This window comes from Carassius carassius, chromosome 10, assembly GCF_963082965.1.
Source record: "Carassius carassius chromosome 10, fCarCar2.1, whole genome shotgun sequence".
In the NCBI taxonomy this organism is placed as follows: domain Eukaryota; kingdom Metazoa; phylum Chordata; class Actinopteri; order Cypriniformes; family Cyprinidae; genus Carassius; species Carassius carassius.
The window spans coordinates 798,904-821,709 of NC_081764.1; the positions used below are offsets into that span (position 1 = coordinate 798,904).

General features: G+C 37.7%; 3 protein-coding genes across 4 annotated transcripts in view; all 3 read left to right on the forward strand.

The window, feature by feature from the left end:
- Positions 1–22,806, forward strand: part of LOC132151479 (PRELI domain containing protein 3B-like) — a 401,075-nt gene that overhangs the window by 373,782 nt on the left and 4,487 nt on the right. The gene's annotated exons all lie outside the window — the stretch shown is intronic.
- Positions 707–3,428, forward strand: LOC132151473 (inhibin beta B chain). The gene is made up of 2 exons (XM_059559582.1): positions 707–1,316; positions 2,320–3,428. Exons 1-2 carry the CDS (start codon positions 929–931, stop codon positions 3,087–3,089), a joined length of 1,158 nt encoding a protein of 385 aa, XP_059415565.1. The 5' UTR covers positions 707–928; the 3' UTR covers positions 3,090–3,428.
- gli1 (GLI family zinc finger 1) overlaps positions 21,469–22,806 on the forward strand; it is a 46,917-nt gene continuing 45,579 nt past the window's right edge. For both annotated transcript variants that reach the window (XM_059559587.1, XM_059559589.1), the window contains exon 1: positions 21,469–21,809. The gene's annotated coding sequence lies outside the window, so the exon portion shown is untranslated. The remainder of the gene's footprint in view (positions 21,810–22,806) is intronic.

Sequence of the window (22,806 nt, forward strand, 5' to 3'; positions counted from 1 at the left end):
ACGCTGAAGTAAACGTGAAATTGTTAAAAGATGTAGTCCAATAAACTATGTATTAAAAATATTTTTTAAGTGTATCAGCACGATTGAACTCTATGCTTATAGCCTATATACTATAAACTCTAAACTATGATAGCAATTCTTTAACTTCTTTTTCTAAAGAAAGAAAGAAAACTAATCTTTTATTATGTTCGACTTTCACTATAGCAATCCTGAAACTCTAGCACTTTACTGTCCTCAGTTAGTAAATGTACAGACATTTAGTCTATATGTATATTTGAATTAAATATTAAAGGGATAGTTCACTCGAAAGTTGTCATTTTGTTTTAATTGACCTGTTTGGCTAACGTTAGGAACCAAACAACACCCTCCAGACAGGAATGACGGTGAGTGACGCAGAACTCTCATTTTTTGGCCAAAGTAACTCTTTTAATCATCATAGTTTGGGATCTTAACAGAGCAGGTTGGCTGAGTGTCAGCACATGAACAGATGCAGCACATTTGCGTCAGATTGACCGATCTCGTGTTGTCTTGTGATCTGTTTGGTTTGGATGCTCCAGGGTTATAATGCTGGGGGTCATTGGGACAGAGGTGAGAGTCTGGACTTCGCTTGGGCAGCCGTGGCTCGACGTGGCACTGTAAGTGTCGTATGTTTATTTGTTCGCGCTAATGATTAACCCCAGCGGAGCTATATATGCTTCAGAGAGGAGTGTTTATGATGTGCATCCCAGCAGCGCGTTCTCCCTCCCCTCGAGCGCGTGTGCATGTGTGACGGCCAGAGCGTCACTGGTGCATCCTTTAAACGTGTCACAACTTTTGATGGATTACTCCACCTCGGAGTGCTCAGGTGCGGCTCAGTCCTCTCCGTCCACTCGCTAGTGCCCGTCTCCCCAAATCTGTCGAGACTCAAACGAGCGAAAGCAAAGTCAACATGGTCTTAGTGTCGTTCTCGTGGGCGCACCTGTGTGGGCTCGCGTCCGCGGAGCTGCTGTCCACGCTGGTGGTGCTGAGCGCGCTCACGGTGAGTGGAACGAGCGCGGCCGCTACCGGCTGTCCGACGTGCGGTATGCCAGAGATGGAGAAGGGCACTGAGGAGCTTTACCTGGTCGAGATGGCCAAACAGCAGATCCTGAGCAAGCTTCACCTGCAGGAGAGGCCGAACATCACGCAGACGTTACCGCGGGCCGCGCTCATGACGGCGCTGCGCAAGCTCCACGCGGGCCGCGTCAGACAGGACGGAACGCTGGAGCTGGACAATAACGTGCCCTTCTCGCGCACGAGCAACCAGGCGTACGAGATCGTGAGCTTCGCTGATGTCGGTGAGTGTGCATCTAACTTACAGAGAGTTTACAGAAGAAACTGGTGCGTGCGCACGCACGTGCCTTTACACGAATTCTCACAGTGAACAGAATGCTTTTAGGAACGATATACACAGAAATACTTTTTTTCTCAAAATTAACAATACATTAAAATATGTTGAAAGGTGAACACATCTGACTTGTAAATCTTTCAGAAAAGCATTTTTAAAATGACCCCCCCCCCCTCACACACACACACACACACACACACACATTACGATTGATTTACACTGTTCAGTCCAAGCTATAGCCTACGCTAAACAATGTTATATAAATATTTACAAACTACATCCGAATTATGGTGGCTCTAAATCGTCCATAAAAGCATCTTTAAACGTTTTTGCGTTTGTTGTAATATATAATACATATATTGCATGTAAAATGCATGTAAACTAAATATTAAAATGTTCCATTGCATCTTTTTTTACGTTACTGTGGGCGTGGTCATTTGAATAAGCCGGACTTCCGGTGTCATGGCTTCTTGTTTTAGCGGGATAATTTTTCTTTTTTAAGTTCCATTTTTTTTAAAACCGTGTTTACATTTTTTCATGCAAAAATTGTGCATGCACGTGATAAATATTTCGAGAACTTGCTGTTGAATTCTGTAATCTTGAAAGTTTAATAAAATTAAAATTATAAAAACAGCCGTTTGTGTTGCTTGATAATGTAAACAGTTTTTTGTCATCATTCAGTTTTAATGTAATAACAAACACACAAACTGGTTTTAGCACAAATAATTTTACCAGACAAAAATCTCACTCAATTAAATTTTCTAGTATTTGAAGCATGAAGACAGTAATACTATTTTCTTATCTTTTCTGTAATCTTGTTTACATTTTTATTTATTTATTTTTTATACAGTGTAGCTATTTACCTACAGTCTCGCACATTCCCAGAAATCTTCTTACTTGTGCGTTGCACTATAAGCACTTCTTTTAAGCATCTGTGTCTGATTTCTCTCCAGATGCTGAGGTTTCTTCCGGCACCGACACCAGTCTGTCGTTCCAGTTCCTGCAGGAGAAAGATCACAGCATCCAGGTGCTGCAGTCGTCGCTGTGGCTTTACGTGCGTCCGGCTGACACGCCTCATCACGGCAGCCGCGTAAGCGCTGAGATCTACCTCTCGGGGACGGCCGGAGCCAATCGCACGCTGCTGCTCCAGAGGAGCGTGGATGTGTCACGAGGCGGATGGCACACGTTCCCGGTCACCAGCGCCCTGCAGGCCTTTCTGGACGGCGGTCAGCGGAGGCTCCGTCTAGAGGTGCACTGCGAAGACAGCGGACGAAACCTGTGCAGTCGCGAAGCATCAGGCGAATCCTCACATCAGCCGTTCCTAGTTGCTCAAGTGCAGTTGCGTGACGATGCCAACAAACACTTGCTGAGCAAACGCTCGCTGCGATGCGGCGAAGACGTGAGCGTGTGCTGCAAAAAAGACTTGTACATCAAGTTCCGTGACTTACAGTGGCAGGACTGGATCATAGCACCTGAGGGCTACCATATGAACTACTGCATGGGACAGTGTCCGCAGCATTTATCCGGCTCGCCCGGCATTGCCTCGTCCTTCCACGCCACCGTCTTCAGTCAACTGAAGGCCAACGGCATCCACACGGCCGTGTCGTCCTGCTGCGTCCCCATCCAGAGACGACCGCTCTCTATGGTCTACTTCAACTCGCAGCACACCATCGTGAAGACCGACGTCCCGGACATGATCGTCGAATCCTGCGGGTGCACATAAAGAACAATTACAGGAGAGCACAAACCCTAACAGTACACCTCTTTATCAGGAAGATGCGAAATATTCTCTAATCGTGGCTTTCTGTCGAAGCACAGCTGATTGGTTATGGGTTTTTATAGATGTTGAAACGCTCAGGGAAATCAAAGCCACTGTAAAAGCCACGCTTTAGGCCTGACTCAGCATGCTTACCCAACATGACAGTAAACATTTAGCTATTGCCACACGTCCCAGAAAAGGCCTGGCAGAAGCTAATGAAAGTGCTGCATTAATATTCCTCTCACATTAGTTCTCAAAGCTTACTTTAGACTGCAAGTGCAACTAAATATGCTTTCCTTTCAAACTGCTTATTTTCCATTCAAACAGATACACTTACTTTTATTTGTAACGTTAAGAATAATAAGTATTATTTATGCAAAAGTGGTACAATAATCTACAAACGTTACGATCATCTACATTGTACATGTTACAGGTGTATTTTTTGCCATGTTTTGTGTTTATTTGAAGTCTTATGTTCTCCTTTTGTTTCGTTTGAAGCACTTCAATGCATATTCATAGGGAATCTGCAACTGCACTTTATATGTTATTTTGCGTAGTTAGTAGGACTCAAGCCATGCAAATCCAGTGACGACAATGATACTGTAACTTATGGCACGATATTAAAGCTATTCATTCTCTTTGAAGGAGCGAAAACTCAACTGAGATTAATTTCTATAATTTTTTAACAAAGGGATATTTTCTTACACATGTGATAGTATGGAAATCTGTACTGAATTTTTCATTGTAATTTTGTTGAATATGTGCATTTTTTTTTTTTAATAAACATTTTATCTATTATTTCACGTGTGCTTTAATGAGAGGACTTGAATGAGGACAAAGGTCACATCAGGCATCAATAAAGTAAAAAAAACTAATATTTGACATGTTCTTTTGTATCCCTTTGATGAGCATATCCAGACCAATATTACAATATTTCACATACTTATCACTCGACGAGTAATTTAATCATTATCCTTGGAAAACGGCAGTATTTCTATGAAGGCAATCAATAACGTCTAAAAGGCAAAGAGCGTGTTTGCTTGGGCAAATAACTGAATTGGTTTTTATAGAAGTCTATATTTGACGAGTAAACAACAGTGAGATTTTTCTGGCATGACTTCAAAGACATAAAAATTATTGTTCATCATAAAAAAATGTATTCATTTGGTTTAGCTGCAAACATGACGTCAAATATAAATAGGAACAACACAAAAACTATTGCTCGTGTGAGAGTCGCCGTGTGTAAAACACTGAAGTACACTGGTGTCTTAAAGTCTGAAAGCACAAGCTGGGATTGTGTTCATTTAGAGCTGGAAATAAACTAAGTTTTAGCATTTAGAAAAACAGGAATCAAGAAAATATGAACAGTGAACTGAAAAATCAACAAAAATGACTTTACAGCAGAACTGATTTTTGTTTGCATCATTGAAACATTATGTTCTTGTTTGACACTATAAAGCTGCTTTGACACAATATGTATTATATAAAGCGCTATAGAAATGACCCGATTTTAGAAAACCGTCTTTCTTTAAATTGAAGCTCTTTGGATCATCTCAGATCCTGCTGAAGAACATGAACATCAAGCAAACAGAGACATCCAGCAAACAATGAGATATTCTCACATTTTAGGTTCATTTTAAATCTAAATTTGTCTCTCAGACTATGCTAATATACTGTGCAATGAAAAAGAGAAGCACTTCAGGTCTGAGACTTTTGGACCTAACTGTACGTGAGACATAACTTGATGCGGCCAGCTAAAGAGAACGATAAACTCTTTGGCAGTTCTCCTCAGGTTGTGTACAGAAGAGTTGCATGCTGTCCCTGACTGATGGCGCGTGATTCTGATTTCAGCAGGTCAGATAAGTCTTGCCAAGTTGGAAAGGGTGTCATTCACTGTACTTAGTAAACACACCAGCAGAATGCCAGGAATATTAGTAAAAACACCAAAAAATGATGCTATAAATCAGAAAAAAATGCAATGCCTTCATGTATCAGTAAATGCACATGAATCGACCTCAAAACGTCAAAATGTTGCCTTTACAGTAAAGCTTCCCGTGTTATTTTCAAACAACATATGCAATAAACTAAAGGGCTTTAAATGTAATGTAGAGAGCTAAAATACAGTTAAAAACTCATAGTTGCATTAAGATGTTCAATGCACTTATAAAAATGTACCATGGTACTAATAGTTCCTGCCAAAAAAGCAATGTTTTCACAAGCGGAGACACATATATAGAAAAACTACAGCACATTTGTATAGGAAACTTTGTATTAGCCATTACGATCAATCAGGACAAACTATATTCTATTTCTGAAAGTCTTTGAAGAAGATCTCATATTAATTTACACACACACACACACGTTTGTTTTTGTGTAAAGTGTGTTCATCCCATAGGTGTAATGGTTTTTATACCGTACAAACTGTATATTCTATGGCCCTACACCAACCCTACACCTAACCCTAACCCTCACAGGAAACTTTGTGCATTTTTACTTTCTCAAAAAAACTCATTCTGTATGATTTATAAGCGTTTTGAAAAATGGGGACATGGGTTATGTCCTCATAATTCACCCTCTCCTTGTAATACCTGTGTCATACCCATGTCATTATACAGAGCTGAGTCCTGATATAGCACACACACACACACACACACACACACACACACACACACACACACACACACACATCGCCTTCTCTAACTCAACACAAGTTATGATGTTGTCTATAGTGTTTACTGGCATGGAAAAACAACAACAATTTTGAAACATTTCCTAAAAAAAAAACACCATACTGTTATTTTACAAAGTTGATGAAACAGCCATTATTAGATTACAAGAAAATACTATTTCAGATTTTTTTGTTAACATTTTTTATATTTAATTCACTGTTACATGCCATTTATTTGTAATAGTTTGTGAAACTTACTTGCAATTTCTAAGTAAAAATAGTTTGTGCACTAATACATATACGTGTGTGTGTGTGTGTGTGTGTGTGTGTGTGTGTGTGCAAACACAGGAAGCAGCCACTTTGTGTGTTTTAATTCAAAGACGTTTAGGTTCCGGTGAAACCCACTGACTTACTGATACACTGACATACTAACCTACAGACACACTGAATTACCCTAATCCTGCATCCATAAACACACACACACACACACACACACACGCACACACACACACACACACAGACTGATAATCTGCACACAACGTGATGTGTAAGACGTGTCCTCATGAATGCCATGAACCGCTCACGGACCGCTTGACGGGACACACAGAACCAGGTCAGGTGACGTAGCGAGGAGTAGATTAAACATTTGATTACAGAAAAGGAAAAACAAGTCATCTGCTTTCTAAACTAAACTGACGACTGAAAGCCAACATGAACGACAGTCCAGAAAAAGTCCAACAAATGTGATGAAAAAAGGCAGTGATGCTGCCTTACAATCAGCAGCTTGGAGCACGAAAACATGATATTTAATATATATTTGTTTTGCAATCTCATCTACAGAGAGTGGACACTATTTGGACACTTCAGTTAATCGTCTGAATGTGATAAAATCAGATGCAATGTGTAAAATCAAGTGTTATTTATTGTTAACTAAAGATGCATAAACAGTTTTAACATTTCTTTGACAGACAAATGTTTGTTGAGTTTTAATTGCAAAATCAATAGATGAAGACAATCAGTAAACTTTCAGAAATAAAAGTACAAACCTGTACCTTATTTACCACTAACTAGTACATTTAGTACCTTAAGAAGTACACATTAGTGTTTGAAGTTTATATATTAGTACCTTTTGAAAGAGTACCACCACAGTCACAGTCTTGTGCTTTTTCCCTGAAAGTTTGTCTTTATTTTGGATAGTTTGTGGAGGATGTTGTTAGTTAATGTGATTCTCTATATCTGTGGGTCCTATGTTGTAAATTTGAGGATAACTGACTTCATACATCCACTAAAAATTCATCTTGAAGCTATCTTTGCATCAACTGAGACGCACACATAAAGACACCTGATGTTCAGACATTTAGGAGAGTGACTCGATGAAATGAACACTTATTGCAATCGCTGTATATGAAAAAAAAAAGAAGTGGTCACATGCCAAATGTTTATGTGCATGAGTACATTCCCACAATGCAGTGCGTCTGGCACTTCAAATAACTTGTAAATCCAGGAGCTGATCCTATTACTGTAGACCCCATTACCTGAAATATCCACTCAGTTACATCACATTTAGAGCACAAGCTCCTCTCATGAGTGACAGTGACCGGCGTTCACTAGATAACACGATCTGTACGAACACGAACTCAAGAGCTCAAATCAGTCATTTTTCCAAAGTAAACCAAAGTGTCACAGTGATGTGAAAAAGTGTTTGCCCCACAAATTGTTTCAGAGATGAAAACTGCTTCATAGAAAGGCACATAAAAGGATCTGGCTCCTGGTTGCTCATTTACTAGTTAACCAATTAACTAACTAACCATATATTGACTATAATCAGTATTTCTAATAACAGGTTGAATCCAGAGAAACATTTTGATTCCAGGTTATCATGCACAGGACAGTGACCCAAACACACTACAAGAGAAAGCAGCATAGTGCAATATTAATGACACATCTAATGAAAGAATGATGCAAACACAGCCAGGAGTTGCACGCTCACGTTGTACAGGTCAACCAGGACAGGAGCCCAAAACCTGCAGCCTCACATTTACAAATAAAGGGCATTTTCAAGGAATTCAAATGGTGTTATCTGTGCACAGTGAATTGCAAATACTAAAACATTAATAACACAAAGTGATGACAACAAACCAGAGTCCAACATGTATTGCCCACAAATGAACTAATATTAACTAGATAATGTAGCTCTGCTAACTGAAATGGGTCTACAAAAGATTTGAAACTTTCTAGTTTCAAAAAAGACCAAATTAACAAGTGCATTCAGTATAGCTGAGAAGAACATTGTTAATAGAATAATAGCTAGAACATACACTACTCTCTAAAATATCTCTAAATATCTCTAAAATAATAATAAAAAGAAGTCTTGACTACATTCTGGACATGGAGGTCAAATGTCAATTAAAAATCAAATATAACTCGTAAATTCCTCTTTTTTTTAAAGAAAGTCTAGTACCAAACTATCGATAATATAATGGGGTTTGATCAGCCTTTGCATACCTGGTGAGGACAGCCTATAAGCATAACCTCAGTCGTATCACGTTTAAACAAATAAAATGGTTAGCCATCCATGACTTTATCTCAAAAATGTATTCAGTGAAAAAATTAGACAGTGTCACTTTGGCCATGTTTGCAATTAATATAAATTTGAGTGTCATATGCATAGTGATGATACCTATAACCATAAGAAGTTGGAAATTATATAATAGATTAATATTATAACTTAAATAGATTAAATAGTAACGGTCCTAAAATCGAGCCCTGAGGGACTAATGTCAGACTTTAGCAACGTACTGTCTACATCCAGCCAAATACGATTTAAACCAGATACAATACTGCCAGAAACACCAAAAACAACTTCAGGTGAGTAAAAGATTGTGTTCCACAGTGTCCAGTGCTGAGCTAATATCTAAGTGAATAAGAATGGAAGGAGATCCAGAATCAGGTGCCATTAGTAAGTCTTTTGTATCTTTTGTAAAGATACGTGCTTCATGACTAACTGAACTTTCACCCATCATCAGTCATCAGTGTTCAAATATGAACTTTATACTTAAACTGTAGTTATGAAGTTACGTCACTATTCAACAATGTGTGCAGTGGTTTCAAATATTCTGAAAAGATAAATCTCATGTACATCTTGTTTCATCAAAGACAAACATAAACAGCAAGCATATTTATGTCTATTATCTAACTATTCAATGGTAGGGATGAACAATGGATGTGGAAGGTAAACAAAAGACCATCAACAAGTCTATAAGAGATGACTGAAATGCATTGACAATTTAGATGATTTTCAGTAAAAATGCGCTCATGATGTAGAAACATATAAGGGATATTGTTCTTATGCATCAACAGTTACATTGCATCTGTGGGTTTCTTTAAAGAGATCGTTGAAACTAACACACTGACACACTAACATGAATAAAAACTGCAGAGACATTGCATAAAAAAAGAATGCAAATGCATCTCATAGTCGACAGAAATGAGAAACGATTATAATATTTATAAATGGCTATGAAAATGAAGTGCTAACAGTGACCAGAACACTTAACCTCCACACAAAAAGAGAGCAAAAGCTTGTCTGAGAAAATAGCAGAAAGCAACAGATGCTTAAGAATGATTGGTCAGTAGAGTTTTTAAGGCGGGACTTAGCACAGTGCCAATGGTGGGATGAGAAATGAACATTGATTTATCCATAATACCCAGAGGATCATGACTCAGTCACTGCAGGACAGTTTCCACTAGGTGACACTGTTTTAATAACAGGGAAAAACTCAAGTAACTATATGATGCAATTCCCTTTTCTGCCACAAGAGGAACTTATTCACACCTCTTGACTTAGATCAGAGTTCTTCAACACTGCTCTTGAAAACCCCTCTGTCATACAGAGTTCAGCTCCAGCCCTAACCAAACACACCTGAACCAGCTAACTAAGGACTTCAGGATCACTTGAAAATCACAGGCAGGGGTCTTGAAAAATAGATTTTGCTGGACAGTGCGTCCCCAGACAATTGACGGGCTGTTCGTCTACCATCTACATAACCTCTTGCATCAGTAATTACTAATAATGTAGAGAAACTGCATCTTTAATATATGCTCTCTCTTGTCTCTGCATCTCTAAATACAAGCCAGAGTGACTAAAGACACAGACGACGCATCATAATAGTCAGAACAGCCAACATCATCGGTTCGATTCCTAGAGAATGCATGCACTGCTCGAATGCAATATAAAAGTGTCTGCCAAATGCATAAAAAGTCATAAAGAGAAGGTGATAGGAGGAAGCATGTGACAAAACTCAGAATCTATCAAAGGCATGATTGTGACCTGTTCGACACACTTTTAGCACTTCTCTACCACTCGAGATGTTTTTTTATTGTTGAATTATGACTGCATTCCACTTTCACACTGGGTTAGGGAAGACGGGTAACCAAAAAATCTTTAGCTTTCCAGAACAAATATAGATATCAGATATGTTTTTGTATTCTGGGACTGTTTTAAATGTATGGGTCAAACCTTAATTCTTTGATGTATGACCAAGGCCTTGCTTGTCAAACTTCTGAATAAACATCATTCTTGCCCCAACATGCAACTCTGGAGAGAAAAAAACAGCGCAGTAGGTGAGCACAGATTTTTGCATAAAAAATAAAATAGAGGTTTGACCTTTTCAGGTAGTCATACCTTAAACAGACAGCAGGTGGCGCCTGAGGATTTATCAGAGATTCTGAGTGTAACTCATTCTGAATTCCTACATTTCAAGTTTTATGAACAGATATTCATTCAGCAGACACGTTTACCATTCAACTTACAGTACGCACTTAGTACAGATTCAATCGCCTAGGAGGAACCTGCGGGAACGTGTCTTTGCTCAAGGGTTAAAGGCTCGTTCTTTGCAGGGTTCAAACTAGCAAACTTCTACATTTTGACCCTATTTTTTAGCCACTACACCACCACACAAATAGGTTTGCAAAAGGGAACGTTTGAAAAGAATGAACTAATCACACAATTCAAAGCGTCTCAGGAAAGTTTGATGTAACTCAATTTAAATAAGCATTTTTCTAACATGTAAAGACAATGAAACACATTTTAATAACTTTATTAGGTGTCTTGTGGAGTGGTATGCTGAGTTGTAACTTAAAGACTGCAGGTTCAAATCCAAGAAGATCGGATTCATGAGCTTGTGATGCACCCAGGTTCTTACAAGACAGTACCTGTGGTAAAGATGCACTATAGGTCCAAATATCGGCTAGATGAAGAAAACCCAGAATCAACCAGAACAAACCAAAAAGCGCTGCAAATCGAAACTTGGTCCTCTAACCTAAATTCTTGGATTCTTTGCTTGAGTCCTCGACTGATCAAACAGCTTCTTTGACCAAAGGTTGTAAGACAAGACTAAGAACACTTTCAACAAAAACAGACAGTATGTGTATACCCCACTCTCTTCGCTCATCTTCCAGTGGATCTTGTGGATTCAGGACTCCTAGTATTCAAAGGAGATCGTTTACTGTTTGTGCAAAGTTGCATAAAACTGCTGGGTTTGAGGATGAGTTCCTGCAAGCTGACACAGGAACTCAAGAATAAAAGTTTTTTGCATAATCTAGATGTAAGATCTCTGGTTCTGCTCGCCTTGCTCTGAGTGGGATTCGAGCCAGTGTTTCCGGCTCGGGAGGCGAGTGCGCTATAACACGGACACTAAAGACAGCAGCCTCCAGCATCAGTCACTAGTCAGGCGCCTTTTTGGATAAAGGAGTGAGGTTTACTTGCACAGTTCTTACCAGCTGACCTCTGTTAAAGGGGATTGAATCAGTCACCCATGCAGGGTAATGATCTAGAGGGAATATCAGATTGGGAACCTTGGAAATTGTGCCCACCAAAAAAAAAAAAACGAAGGTCCCTGGCACATGCAAGTAAATGAGGCAACAAACAATATTTGAAAGATCTGGATAGGTAACAGACTGCTTGAAACTCTGCAAGGATGGATCCTCGATCCCAAGCCCAAACCGGACCATCCCTACAAGAGAATATCATGAGAGTGTGTGAAAGCTGTGGGAATGAATTCCTACAAAATTGAATGTGGGATAAGATACCTTATATTTTTGTTCCCGTACAATTCAATTGCAATTAAACAAGGAGGAGATGGGATGAGGCAACAAAGAGTTCGCTGAAAAACAGGCTGGTCTCGGTAGACATTATCATCACCTGTTTTCGTGTCTTTACATTAAAAGGACTGTCTATGCTTTGGGAGACTTATTCCAGTTATGATTCCGGTACTAGAGATGGTGCATCTAGTAATACTAAGTTTAGTCTCTAAGAGAGACTCAATCTGAAGGACCCACTGACTCATCTGTTGATCTTACTGAACACAGACCTGGTCGAGCGTGGTCTTCCTCCACCCGAATAAAGTTTTCCGATGCACAACATCCACCTGGACCAGTCAGGATTAACATCCAGTCCAAGGGATGATGGGTAGCGTTGTCAAAAGTACTGAAAGCTTGCACTGTTGTGTGGCTTCTCAAACACCTTCGATTGGCCTTTGTGTTTTTGTGCTCAACAGATATGTCAGATTCCTAATAATTCAGTACTTTTGCAAACACTAGTCCTGGGCTACTTGGAGCAGCACTTTAGTTTTCTCCAGGAGGTCTCCCATCCTGGTACTGTCCTGGCTCAACCCTGCTGAGTCTCGATGGGTAACTAGTCTAGAGCTGCAAGGTGATAGGCTGCCAGCGGCCAACTCCCTCGACAATATTTGCCAAAACGGTTGGGGAAAAGGTAGAAGGTAGCAGTTGGAGGACTTTGAATGTGCCCCTGCCTGACCTGTATGGGGTTTTTGCATGTGACATCCCACAACTCAATCTTTGCCACAATTCAGCAAGTTGAAGACCTCAAAGGAAGGGAAGTGTAACAACCACAAACGACTGCTTTCTTGTCTTCCAGTTCAAAGTTATTCACCTACAGACATGAGGAATGTGTTCTAGCCTCATGCATTAGTGATGAAACATTTGTGTGGTTTGGATCTACTGTCTGGCTGCGTGCCCAATGAAACCTCTTTGTCCAGCCAAGTTTGATGGCTGCTGCCATTTGCAGTGCTGAAAACTTATTTCAATAATACAGAAGCATGCTCATATATGGATTGACAGAAAACTGCTTACCAAGAAAAATTTCTTTACAAACTACAGATTGAGTTGGCTTAAGATCAGGCTCAATCCCAGCCTTCTGGATCTGAACCTCTCTAGCTAGGATCGTTTTTTATCTTTGAATATTTATGATCCAGTTGGTGAAAATGGTGCATCTAGTCAATTACAGCACTGATGATTTGAGGAATACTTCCTCATCGGGTCAACATCGTGCCCTAAGTCATGGGTTCAGTTCCCAGGGGACGCAAATGCACTGATAAAAATGTAAATATTGCACCGTGGATAAAAGCATCTGCCGAATGTGTCAAAGAGTTATGCATCCAAGTTTAATATTTGAGTTGGTGGTTTTTAAATGTTTGTAACCCGAAGTATAAGCAATCATACTTTAGCAGTGCACTTTCTCACAAGTTCTACTGAAAGCAAGACCCAAATCTGTTTACTAGCCACTGGCTAGTACTGTACGTAGCTTAACTTGAATTGGTCACGAGACAAAAACAGAGCCCCCTATTGGCAGTGCTGGGTACTGATTATATGGAATCTAAAAGTACTTTTAATTAGATTATATTACATTTTAAAATACTCGTAATCAGACTACAGTTACTTTTTTATTGATTACATGATTACATACTATTCACACAATAGCAATAAATTATTCATGATGGTTTTCTCAACATTTCAACACTGATGAACGCATGTATTTTTAATGTGAATTATCACTCAATAGTTAATATAATGCTTAACGCACTTCCCGTTCTTAATAACAATGAATGGAAACTATTTTCTTTCTCTATGTATTTCTTTTTTAAATCTGATAAACAAGTTACACCAAAGGTAATAAAGTAGTCTGATTATATTTCTGGTAATGGATTACATTATTGTGATATAATAAAATGTAATTTGGAATAGGTAACAGTTTTTAATTTATAAGTGATCTACACAATTTTCAATGTGTTGACAATTCTACAGTAATTTAGAACAAGTATATAAATATGTAATTTGTGTTATATTTGCAGTGTAATGATGTAACTGTCGTATAAATTATTGTTCAGTTTGAAAAGTAACTGAGTCACTAAGTACATATTCAGGCTAAGCTGTTTCACTACCATTGTGATATAAACTGTAAGCATCTACAACATTATGAGAGCACAGTGTTGGCTGTTTTCAGCAAGGAAAGTTTATCTGTTAGTTTATCTGGAGTAAGCTAGAATCGGTGAGGTCAGGGAATTAATGTCACCTGTCTTTTCTTTCTCTCTAAACCCTCACTGGCTCAAAGCCCCAACAACTCACAGCATTTCCTGAGCAGACCTAATTCCTGAGGATGGAAAGTACCAGGTCACCTCGGAAAAGTTCTTAATCTACAGTGAGAGACACTTTGAAATCGTAGAGAAGAAAGTGTTTCTCTATTAGTAGGTCAAAGGGGAAAACCTTAGTTTAATTTACACAATCACATACAATTGACTAAAGGGTGAATCTCAAATAACATGTCCAGGTCACATTTCAATAAAATAAAATAAAATAAAATAAAATAAAATAAAATAAAATAAAATAAAATAAAATAAAATAAAATAAAATAAAATAAAATAAAATAAAATAAAATAAAATAAAATAAAATAAAATAAAATAAAATAAAATAAAATAAAATAAAATAAAATAAAATAAAATAAAATAAAATAAAATATTAATATTTGTTTTTTCAATTATTTTGCATTAGATAATGAGAATATTGGTGGTAAACATGTTTATTTGTCATGAAACTAATGTCATAATGTTTCCTTCTTTTCTGAGAAAATCATTAATATCAGGAAGGCGATTAGCACATCCTCAAGTAATGCAGAGGTCAGACAGATCCGGCCGCAATATCAAAAAGATACTATGTCTATTTTTGAAGCAATTGATAGCAAAATTTTCAAAGAAATAGTGCAGCAACTAAAATCGTCAACCTGCTATCTTGACACACTTCACACATCTTTTCTCAAAAGTGTGCTAAACTGTTTAGAAGCAAATCTCTTAGACGTGGTGAACGCCTCACTTCTTTCTGGGACTTTTCCAAGACTCCCTGAAAACTGCAGTTGTTAAGTCGCTTCTGAAAAAGAGCAATCTTGACAACACCATTTTTATTATAGACCAATTATAGACTAATATCTAATGGTATCCCTCTGGGATGGTACTTAACTGGTTCAGGTCATACTTTCAAGGAGAGGTTTTTGTGTGAGTATAGCAGAGCATAAGTCTAAGTGCACATCCATGACATGCGGAGTCCCACAAGGGTCAATTGTTGCACCGCTCTTGTTTAGCCTGTATATGCTCCCACTAAGTCAAATAATGATAAAGAACCAAATTGCCTATCACAGCTGTGCTGATGATACCCAGAATTAGCTAGCCGTGTCTCTAAATGACTACAGCCCCATTGACTCCCTCTGCCAATGCATTGATGAAATTAATAGTTGGATGTGCCAGAACTTTCTTCAGTTAAACAAGGAAAAAACTGAAGTCATTGCATTTGGAAACAAAGATGAAGTGTTCAAGGTAAATGCATACCTTGACTCTAGGGGTCAAACAACTAAAAATCAAGTCAGGAATCTTGGTGTGATTCTGGAGACAGACCTTAGTTTCAGTAGTCATGTCAAAGCAGTAACTAAATCAGCATACTATCATTTAAAAAAACATTGCAAGAATTAGATCTTTTGTTTCCAGCCAAGACTTGGAGAGTCTAGTTCATGCCTTCATCACCAGCAGGGTGAACTATTGTAATGGGCTCCTCACCGGCCTTCCCAAAAAGACCATTAGACAGCTGCAGCTCATCCAGAACACTGCTGCTAGGATTCTGACTAGAACCAGAACATCTGAGCATATCACACCAGTCCTCAGGTCCTTACACTGGCTTCCAGTTACATTTAGGATTGATTTTAAAGTACCTTTACTCAAATATAAGTCACTTAATGACCTAGGACCGAAATATATTGCAGATATGCTCACTGAATATAAATCTAACACAACATCAGATAACTAGGATCGAGTCAGTTAGAAATACCAAGGGTTCACACAAAACAAGGGGAGTCCTCCTTTAGTTACTATGCCGCCGCAGCTGGAATCAGCTTCCAGAAGAGATCAGATGTGCTAAAACACTAGTCACATTTAAATCTAGACTCAAAACTCACCTGTTTAGCTCTGCATTTATTGAATGAGCACTGTGCAATGTCCGAACTGATTGCACTCTATTTTATGTAAAATTGTTTTCTATTTTCTTTATAAGTCAATTTTTAAATCATTTTTAAATTCCTTGTTTTATTTTTGCGATTATTTTTTTTTCATGATTATTTTACTTTCTTTTATGTAAAGCACTATAAATTACCATTGTGTACGAAATGTGCTAAATAAATAAACTTGCCTTGCCTAATGCAAAAAATGTGCCCTTTTGTAAGTAAGTGGTATACCAAGGCACAAAATATTTCAATCAATTTATGCAGGAGTGCAATTTTGCATATGATATTAGTATGAAATATGATCAAATGTGAAAGTATGAGTACTCACGGGAACATTCAGAACTGTAGTTCAGATCATTCATTAATGCCTGACATACTGTAAACCGACTGAATGCATTAGTATTGCTGAACAGCACTGACCTCTGGTGGAGGAAACTTGAGGTGAAGCTCCCATAGTCAAAAAAACAAAAACAAAAAAAAAGATAAAGATAAAGAACATATTCAAAATACTGTCAAATGCAGTATCTTTCTATAAGAAAACCATGCTCATTCATTTGATGTAACTTTTCATCACTTTTGAAGATAAAACCCACCTTTACAATGCATTCTTCATAAATGTATCTATAGATCTTCATATTTCATTGCCAGCACATGGAATAAAACTGTTGCTGCATCTGAACAATAATTTATATTTACATCTTCTCATTAAAGAAAACAAACTTCAGAGGAATCGCTGACAGAACCGGTTAATCGTGCTATTCTAGAGAAGCTTAACTTCATTGCCTTTTGCTTCTAATGAATTTATGAACAATGCACACATTTCTAAGTATTTAACAGATATAGATGCAACTTTAAGTCTAAAGTGAGATGCATAGTGAGATGAATGCAGTGACAGTGCAGAGTTTCTGTAAGTTTTATAAAGGTTAATTCAAGACTTTCTAAAGGCCTTTTTAAAGACCTTAAACTACTTTTAAGGAATAATTGAAATGATACAGGGTACATCAGTATGTTCTCTGAATGTTAGTGTTTAATGAGAACACAATGAGTTGTATTATCCCCACTTAAGTGTTTGAAAACTTCCAGCAGATCTCATTACCTTTTAATTTATTTTACCCACAAAATAGAGCTTAACTAGATATAACAATAACTTCTGCTGTACCTTCTGATCACACTGCAAGAAAGTGATGTTCCTCAGTGTTTTGTCTTGTTTTCCAGTGCAAATGTATAAAAAACTCTTAAATCAAGGTATATGCAAAAAAAGTCAAATGATACAAAGTCTTGTTTCATATAAATTTATCAAAATGAAGTGAATTTATTTGCCCGATTTTCATTAATCATTTCATTAATTTTGTTCAATTTATATATATATATATACATACATACATACATAAATACATACATACAAGAATTAATGTCTTCATAACATCTCAACTTAGTGTATCTTGAATTAAGGATGGTTAGATGTTTGAATCGGGCAACAAGACAATTACTAACAAAGATCTTCATTTATGCAGTGCATGCTACATTTAATGTCATGACATCATGCAAAGGTTTTTAAGACCTTTTAAAGCTTTAATTTGTGGAAAGGAAAATTAAACCTTTAAGACCTTTTTAAGACATGCAGAAACCCTGTTGTGTATATAGTACTCAATCTCAGAAGAAGTAATAATAAAACAAACAAAAACAATAATAAAGAACGATTGAAAGTGTCCATCTATACAGACATGCTCGTGCATGCTTACCAGGCTCTGCTCTGTGTGTCTCCTGTGACTGCCTCTCTCTCTGTGCTGTGTGTGCAGACAGGGTGGAACAGACGGGGTGAAAGCGTCCTTTTATGCGGAATGGTGTGTGTTATGCCGGTAGCAGGGTCGGACCCAGAGCCAGTGGGAGGGTAACATGTGCACAGGACCATCTGCATTGGAAAAACAAATCCTGTAAAGACTGGATGGATTTCGTTGAGTGAGGGAAAACTGCCCAGATGTCTTAAGGCCTGAGCAACAGATGTGTTACACTCTCTACTGAACACACAGAACACACACACACACACACACACACACACACACACACACACACACACACACACACACACACACACACACACACACACACACATTTTTAGCATGGTTATTAGTTGGTCAATAAGAACTACTGAATTTGTTAGAATAACATATTGAATTATTAAATTATGGAACATAATATTTGTGCTAAAGAAAAAAGACAAAAAATTGTTACCACAAAACTATTGATGTGAACTGCAAAAAAAAAAAAAAATCTATTCAAATAAATAAAAGAAATTGTCCTTGAATGAATGTATACTTACATGTACATTTATGCATGTATGCAGGCATGAATTCATACACTTGCCCTCATGCATGCATGTAAACTTAAAATATACACTTATGCATGCATGCATAGATTTATACACTTACCCTTTTGCATGCATTTAACTTAAATAAGTATATATACTATGTACACTTGCCTTCATGCATGCATAACTGTATACACTTGCCATTATGCATGCATGTAAACTTAAAATATACACTTGCCTTCATGCATGCATGTAATCTTAAAATAATTGACATCTTACTTTTTCCAGTGTCATTTATCTTAGTATAAGGCATGAATTACTCTATAGTTTCACTGGCATGGCTGCTTTGGAAAGTGATGGGTGAAGCTTCTGCTTTTCACTCGGGTTCTGCAAATAGATCGGCAGCATTCACCTTTAGCTCGGCCGACCATGTGTCTAATCCAGAAAGAGTTGTAAAGCTCTCAATGAGCTTGAAGAGGTTTATGTGAATGGACACCTGCAACTTTTATTTGTGAACCGATGCTCATACAGTAGATTTTTACACAGGTGGTCGATATTTACCTTTACTTGATTTAGATTGGACCAATTTAACTAGCGGACAGGTGCATTTTGGGAAAGCCTCTTAGGACACTTCTTTTAGACCAGGTGTGTCCAATCCTGCTCCTGCAGAGCAACTGTCCTGCAGAGTTTAGCTCCAACCCCAACTAAACACACCTGAGGCAAGTTGAAGCCAAACTCTGCAGGACATTAAACCTCCAGGAATGAGTTTAGACCCCTGTTTTAGACACTTCCAAGCAGCACAGACTGAAATGGTGGGTAAGAATAAACCATGTGCACTCACACACAAATGAGGGCTTTAGCAGATATCCACGTGAATGAAACACAAATGACAATTCCACCATCTGACAACTCAAAATCTGAAAATAGCTCATTCATCGAAACTTACCAGCCCATCTGACTGAATGAAATGACATTGACTCTCTCTTTCTGTGTGTATGTGTGTGTGTGTGTGTGTGTGTGTGTGTGTGTGTGTGTGTGTGAGAGAGAGAGAGAGACAGAGAGAGAGCTTAACCTGGCAGTCTGGAAGTGTGCATATGGTGACAGCATCTGTGTGAGTGTAAACCAGCAAACACTAACCAACCACACAACATCAACTCTCATTCACAATGTTCTCTCACACTCTCTCAATGAGAGACAGAGATGATGACCAAACCTCTGTAGCATTTGAACATATTAAAATAAATAAAATTAAGTAATGCAACACAGTGCATTCACTGAAAATATTATGCAAATTCTTATTTGAACCTTACTGTCAACAAACTCCTCAACATCAACTCAGACGAATGTGAGTAAAATTATAAAAATGCAAGTTACAATTATAAATAAAGTTATAAAATAAAAACAAATATATAAATAAAGGTATGAAGTTACAACTTCATTCGCACATGCGCTGTTGTCCCTCCACTTTTTACAAAAGAATGACAAATTTGTGTCAATTTTTAGCCACAATTGAGCGGATTTTGTTTTCTGATAACCTGGCAACTCTGTTATTGTTCTTTTGCGGATACGGGTCAGTTCAGAACCATGAAGTTGTCAGCATGAACCCTTGCAACATTTTAGGAACCATGTTACCATGTTAAGCTGGAACTTATGTTTTCCCAAGTAGGCCTAATTTAAAAAAAGAGATGAATGTGGATGTAAAATTAGATTCTAGAGCTAATAATAATAATATTGACCGCTTTTAGTTCAAATTTTGTTTAAGATAGGCTTATTTATAATTGCTCTTTGCCTGTAGGTAACATTCACCTAAATATTATGAATTGATTATCGGTTTGTTTGACGATAAATCATGATAAAATTCCACACGTTTAGTATTATGGTTTCATATTTTAATTATCATTAAAACCGTATCAGTAAAACAAATCAGGATAAATAAATACTGTCCAGCATAATGCAAAGTTTTAAGTAACAGTCTCAAAATTGGGAGGTTTTACAGGTTACAGAAAACAGCTCTATTTCTGCTGTTCCATAAGCGCCACCTGGTGTCAGAGAGTTGATTTACAGAAATGTTATTTTTTTTTAGGTTTTATCTGGCCCCAAAAAAATAAAAATAAAAAACAGACCGCATTTTCATGCCCTGCTGTAAATTTTAACAAGTTGATGAAAAAGCTTAATGTGGATTCTGCACATTTAGATAATTCGGATAAGAGATCTAGATTTATCTATGGAGCAGATGAAATGCATATAACCATCTATTAATTAATAATAATTTTTACTTAACCCTCTTCTTTATTTAAAGGCTGAAATGCGAGAAACTTTTTCAAAGCTTTATTTGAACATTTCATGTTATTAGATAAACTGTTGTCAGTCAACTTGTCATTTAAAATCCAACAAAGCTCTTATAAATTCACAGCCCACAAATAAAGTGTGTAAATTCATCAGTGATCCCAAAAATGTTTTGTGCACTTTGCACTTTTTAACATTTGATTTGTGGCCTCATATGAGCTTTGTTGGCCTATTTCTCTGGATTTTATTTATTTATTTGTAATATTTGAGCTATTTTTGGATCTACACACTGTGTATTTAGTTGAGTGTCTGGCGCTATGCTTCTCCAGTTTATGCAAACAAAAAGTAATTTTATTTGTTGTCTGTTGGTTTTAAATATACAAAATAATTATTTAAATAATTAGTAAAACGATTTATGTCAGAAGCCTAATTTTTGAACATTTCCAGCATGTTTTAACAACATCGGGATTATACCGATAATAACCGTGATCATTTTGGTCACTATAATCGAGATAAGACATTTTATACCTTTTCATCTCTATATATGAGTGCTTATTAATTGTACATGTATTATTATTATTATTATTATTATGAGAGTTACTGATGCTGCAGGAATGACGCTGTCTGGCAGGGCTTTCTCTTTTTTTCCCTCAAGGAAAACAAAACGTGAACTTCCTGTTTCGGGGTGGTCCAGGGAGTCTGAGAGAGAGAGAGAGAGAGAGAGAGAGGGAGGGAGGGGGAGGTCTCGCATTCTCGTGCTGCCGCTGCAACTCGGGGCTCTCGGGACCGGCGGCACCGATTATGGAATCTCTTTCCTAAAATCCAACTTTAGAGAAAACTTCTGTGGAGTTTGTGCTGATTGAGTCCGAGGCGGAGAATAATATTCACAAGAGCTCCTATCTGCTTCTGCATCTCTCTCTATGTGTGTGTGTGTGTGTGTGTGTGAGGAGAAAGAGGGGCTTTATTGGAAATTCTCGAACCCCCATCGGGACGCTCTCGGCTTTCAGCTCCGCTCGCGCAAGTTTTCCAGGGAAGAGTGGAGTTTGCTGGGATCAGCGCGAGGCCACACAGACTGATGAAAGGTAACGCGCTTCTCCTTCGTATTAATCAGATGTGTGCAACTTATATTTAATGTAGCCTATAGAATATGATGTGAACTTTCACAGATGTGCTGTTACTGTGTATCATGTCAGTGTAAGTGTGAATGGGATCTTCAGTGCGCTGGAGTGTTAATCAAGTGGAATGTTTGCGTATTGATTAACAATCCAAACATGTGTGTCTATACAGACTCTTGAGGGTCTCTTGAGTAAATGATGAACACGAGAGTATTTAAGCAACTAAAGCAAGGGGCATTCAAATAGCAAAATGCACAAACGTCAGGAAGGATTTAGTATTATGAGTGTTAGTTTTAATATCGGTGTGGTCTTTTGGTTTTGCACACTATTTCTGCTTGTGAAGCGTGCGCGACGGTGTTCTCTCGGGGATTTTCCTTTAGTGTCCTGGTGGTCTCGCAGTCGTATCTCAGATTTGCAACTAACTAGGCAACCAAGCTGTGGTAAACTGGTTATTTGCATGCTTATATGTTATCTTCTGCATGTATTTTGTCGTTTGATGCGATAGTTTGTGATTGTTTCAGTGTGGAGCTTCTGTTCTTCTACAGGCCTCATCCCAACAGCTGTTTCTTTTAACGGGAAATACTTGAAGTCTCGAGTATATTTTCCAAATGTGTCTAACCTGAAGCCCCACCACAACACTGACACTGCGTTCTGCATATAAAGACATAAAAATCAAACACAAAAAATAATATTATTATTATATTTGATTATTCATGTTTTTATATGAAGAATTTTCAAGAGCATTCTTTACATAAGAGCTATGTAATCCCTAATAAACTTTTTATAATCCTCAAAGAATTGTTGCACTTTTATTAATAGGACATTTATTGTCCTGGACGGGGGATTATACATATTTTGTACTGCTGCATTTGATTGTCGTCATGGGTTCTTAAACACAAACTACATATTATGTTAGATCAAGAGAGAAAGAGAGACTGTGAAAGTTTTAAATGGGGGAAAACAA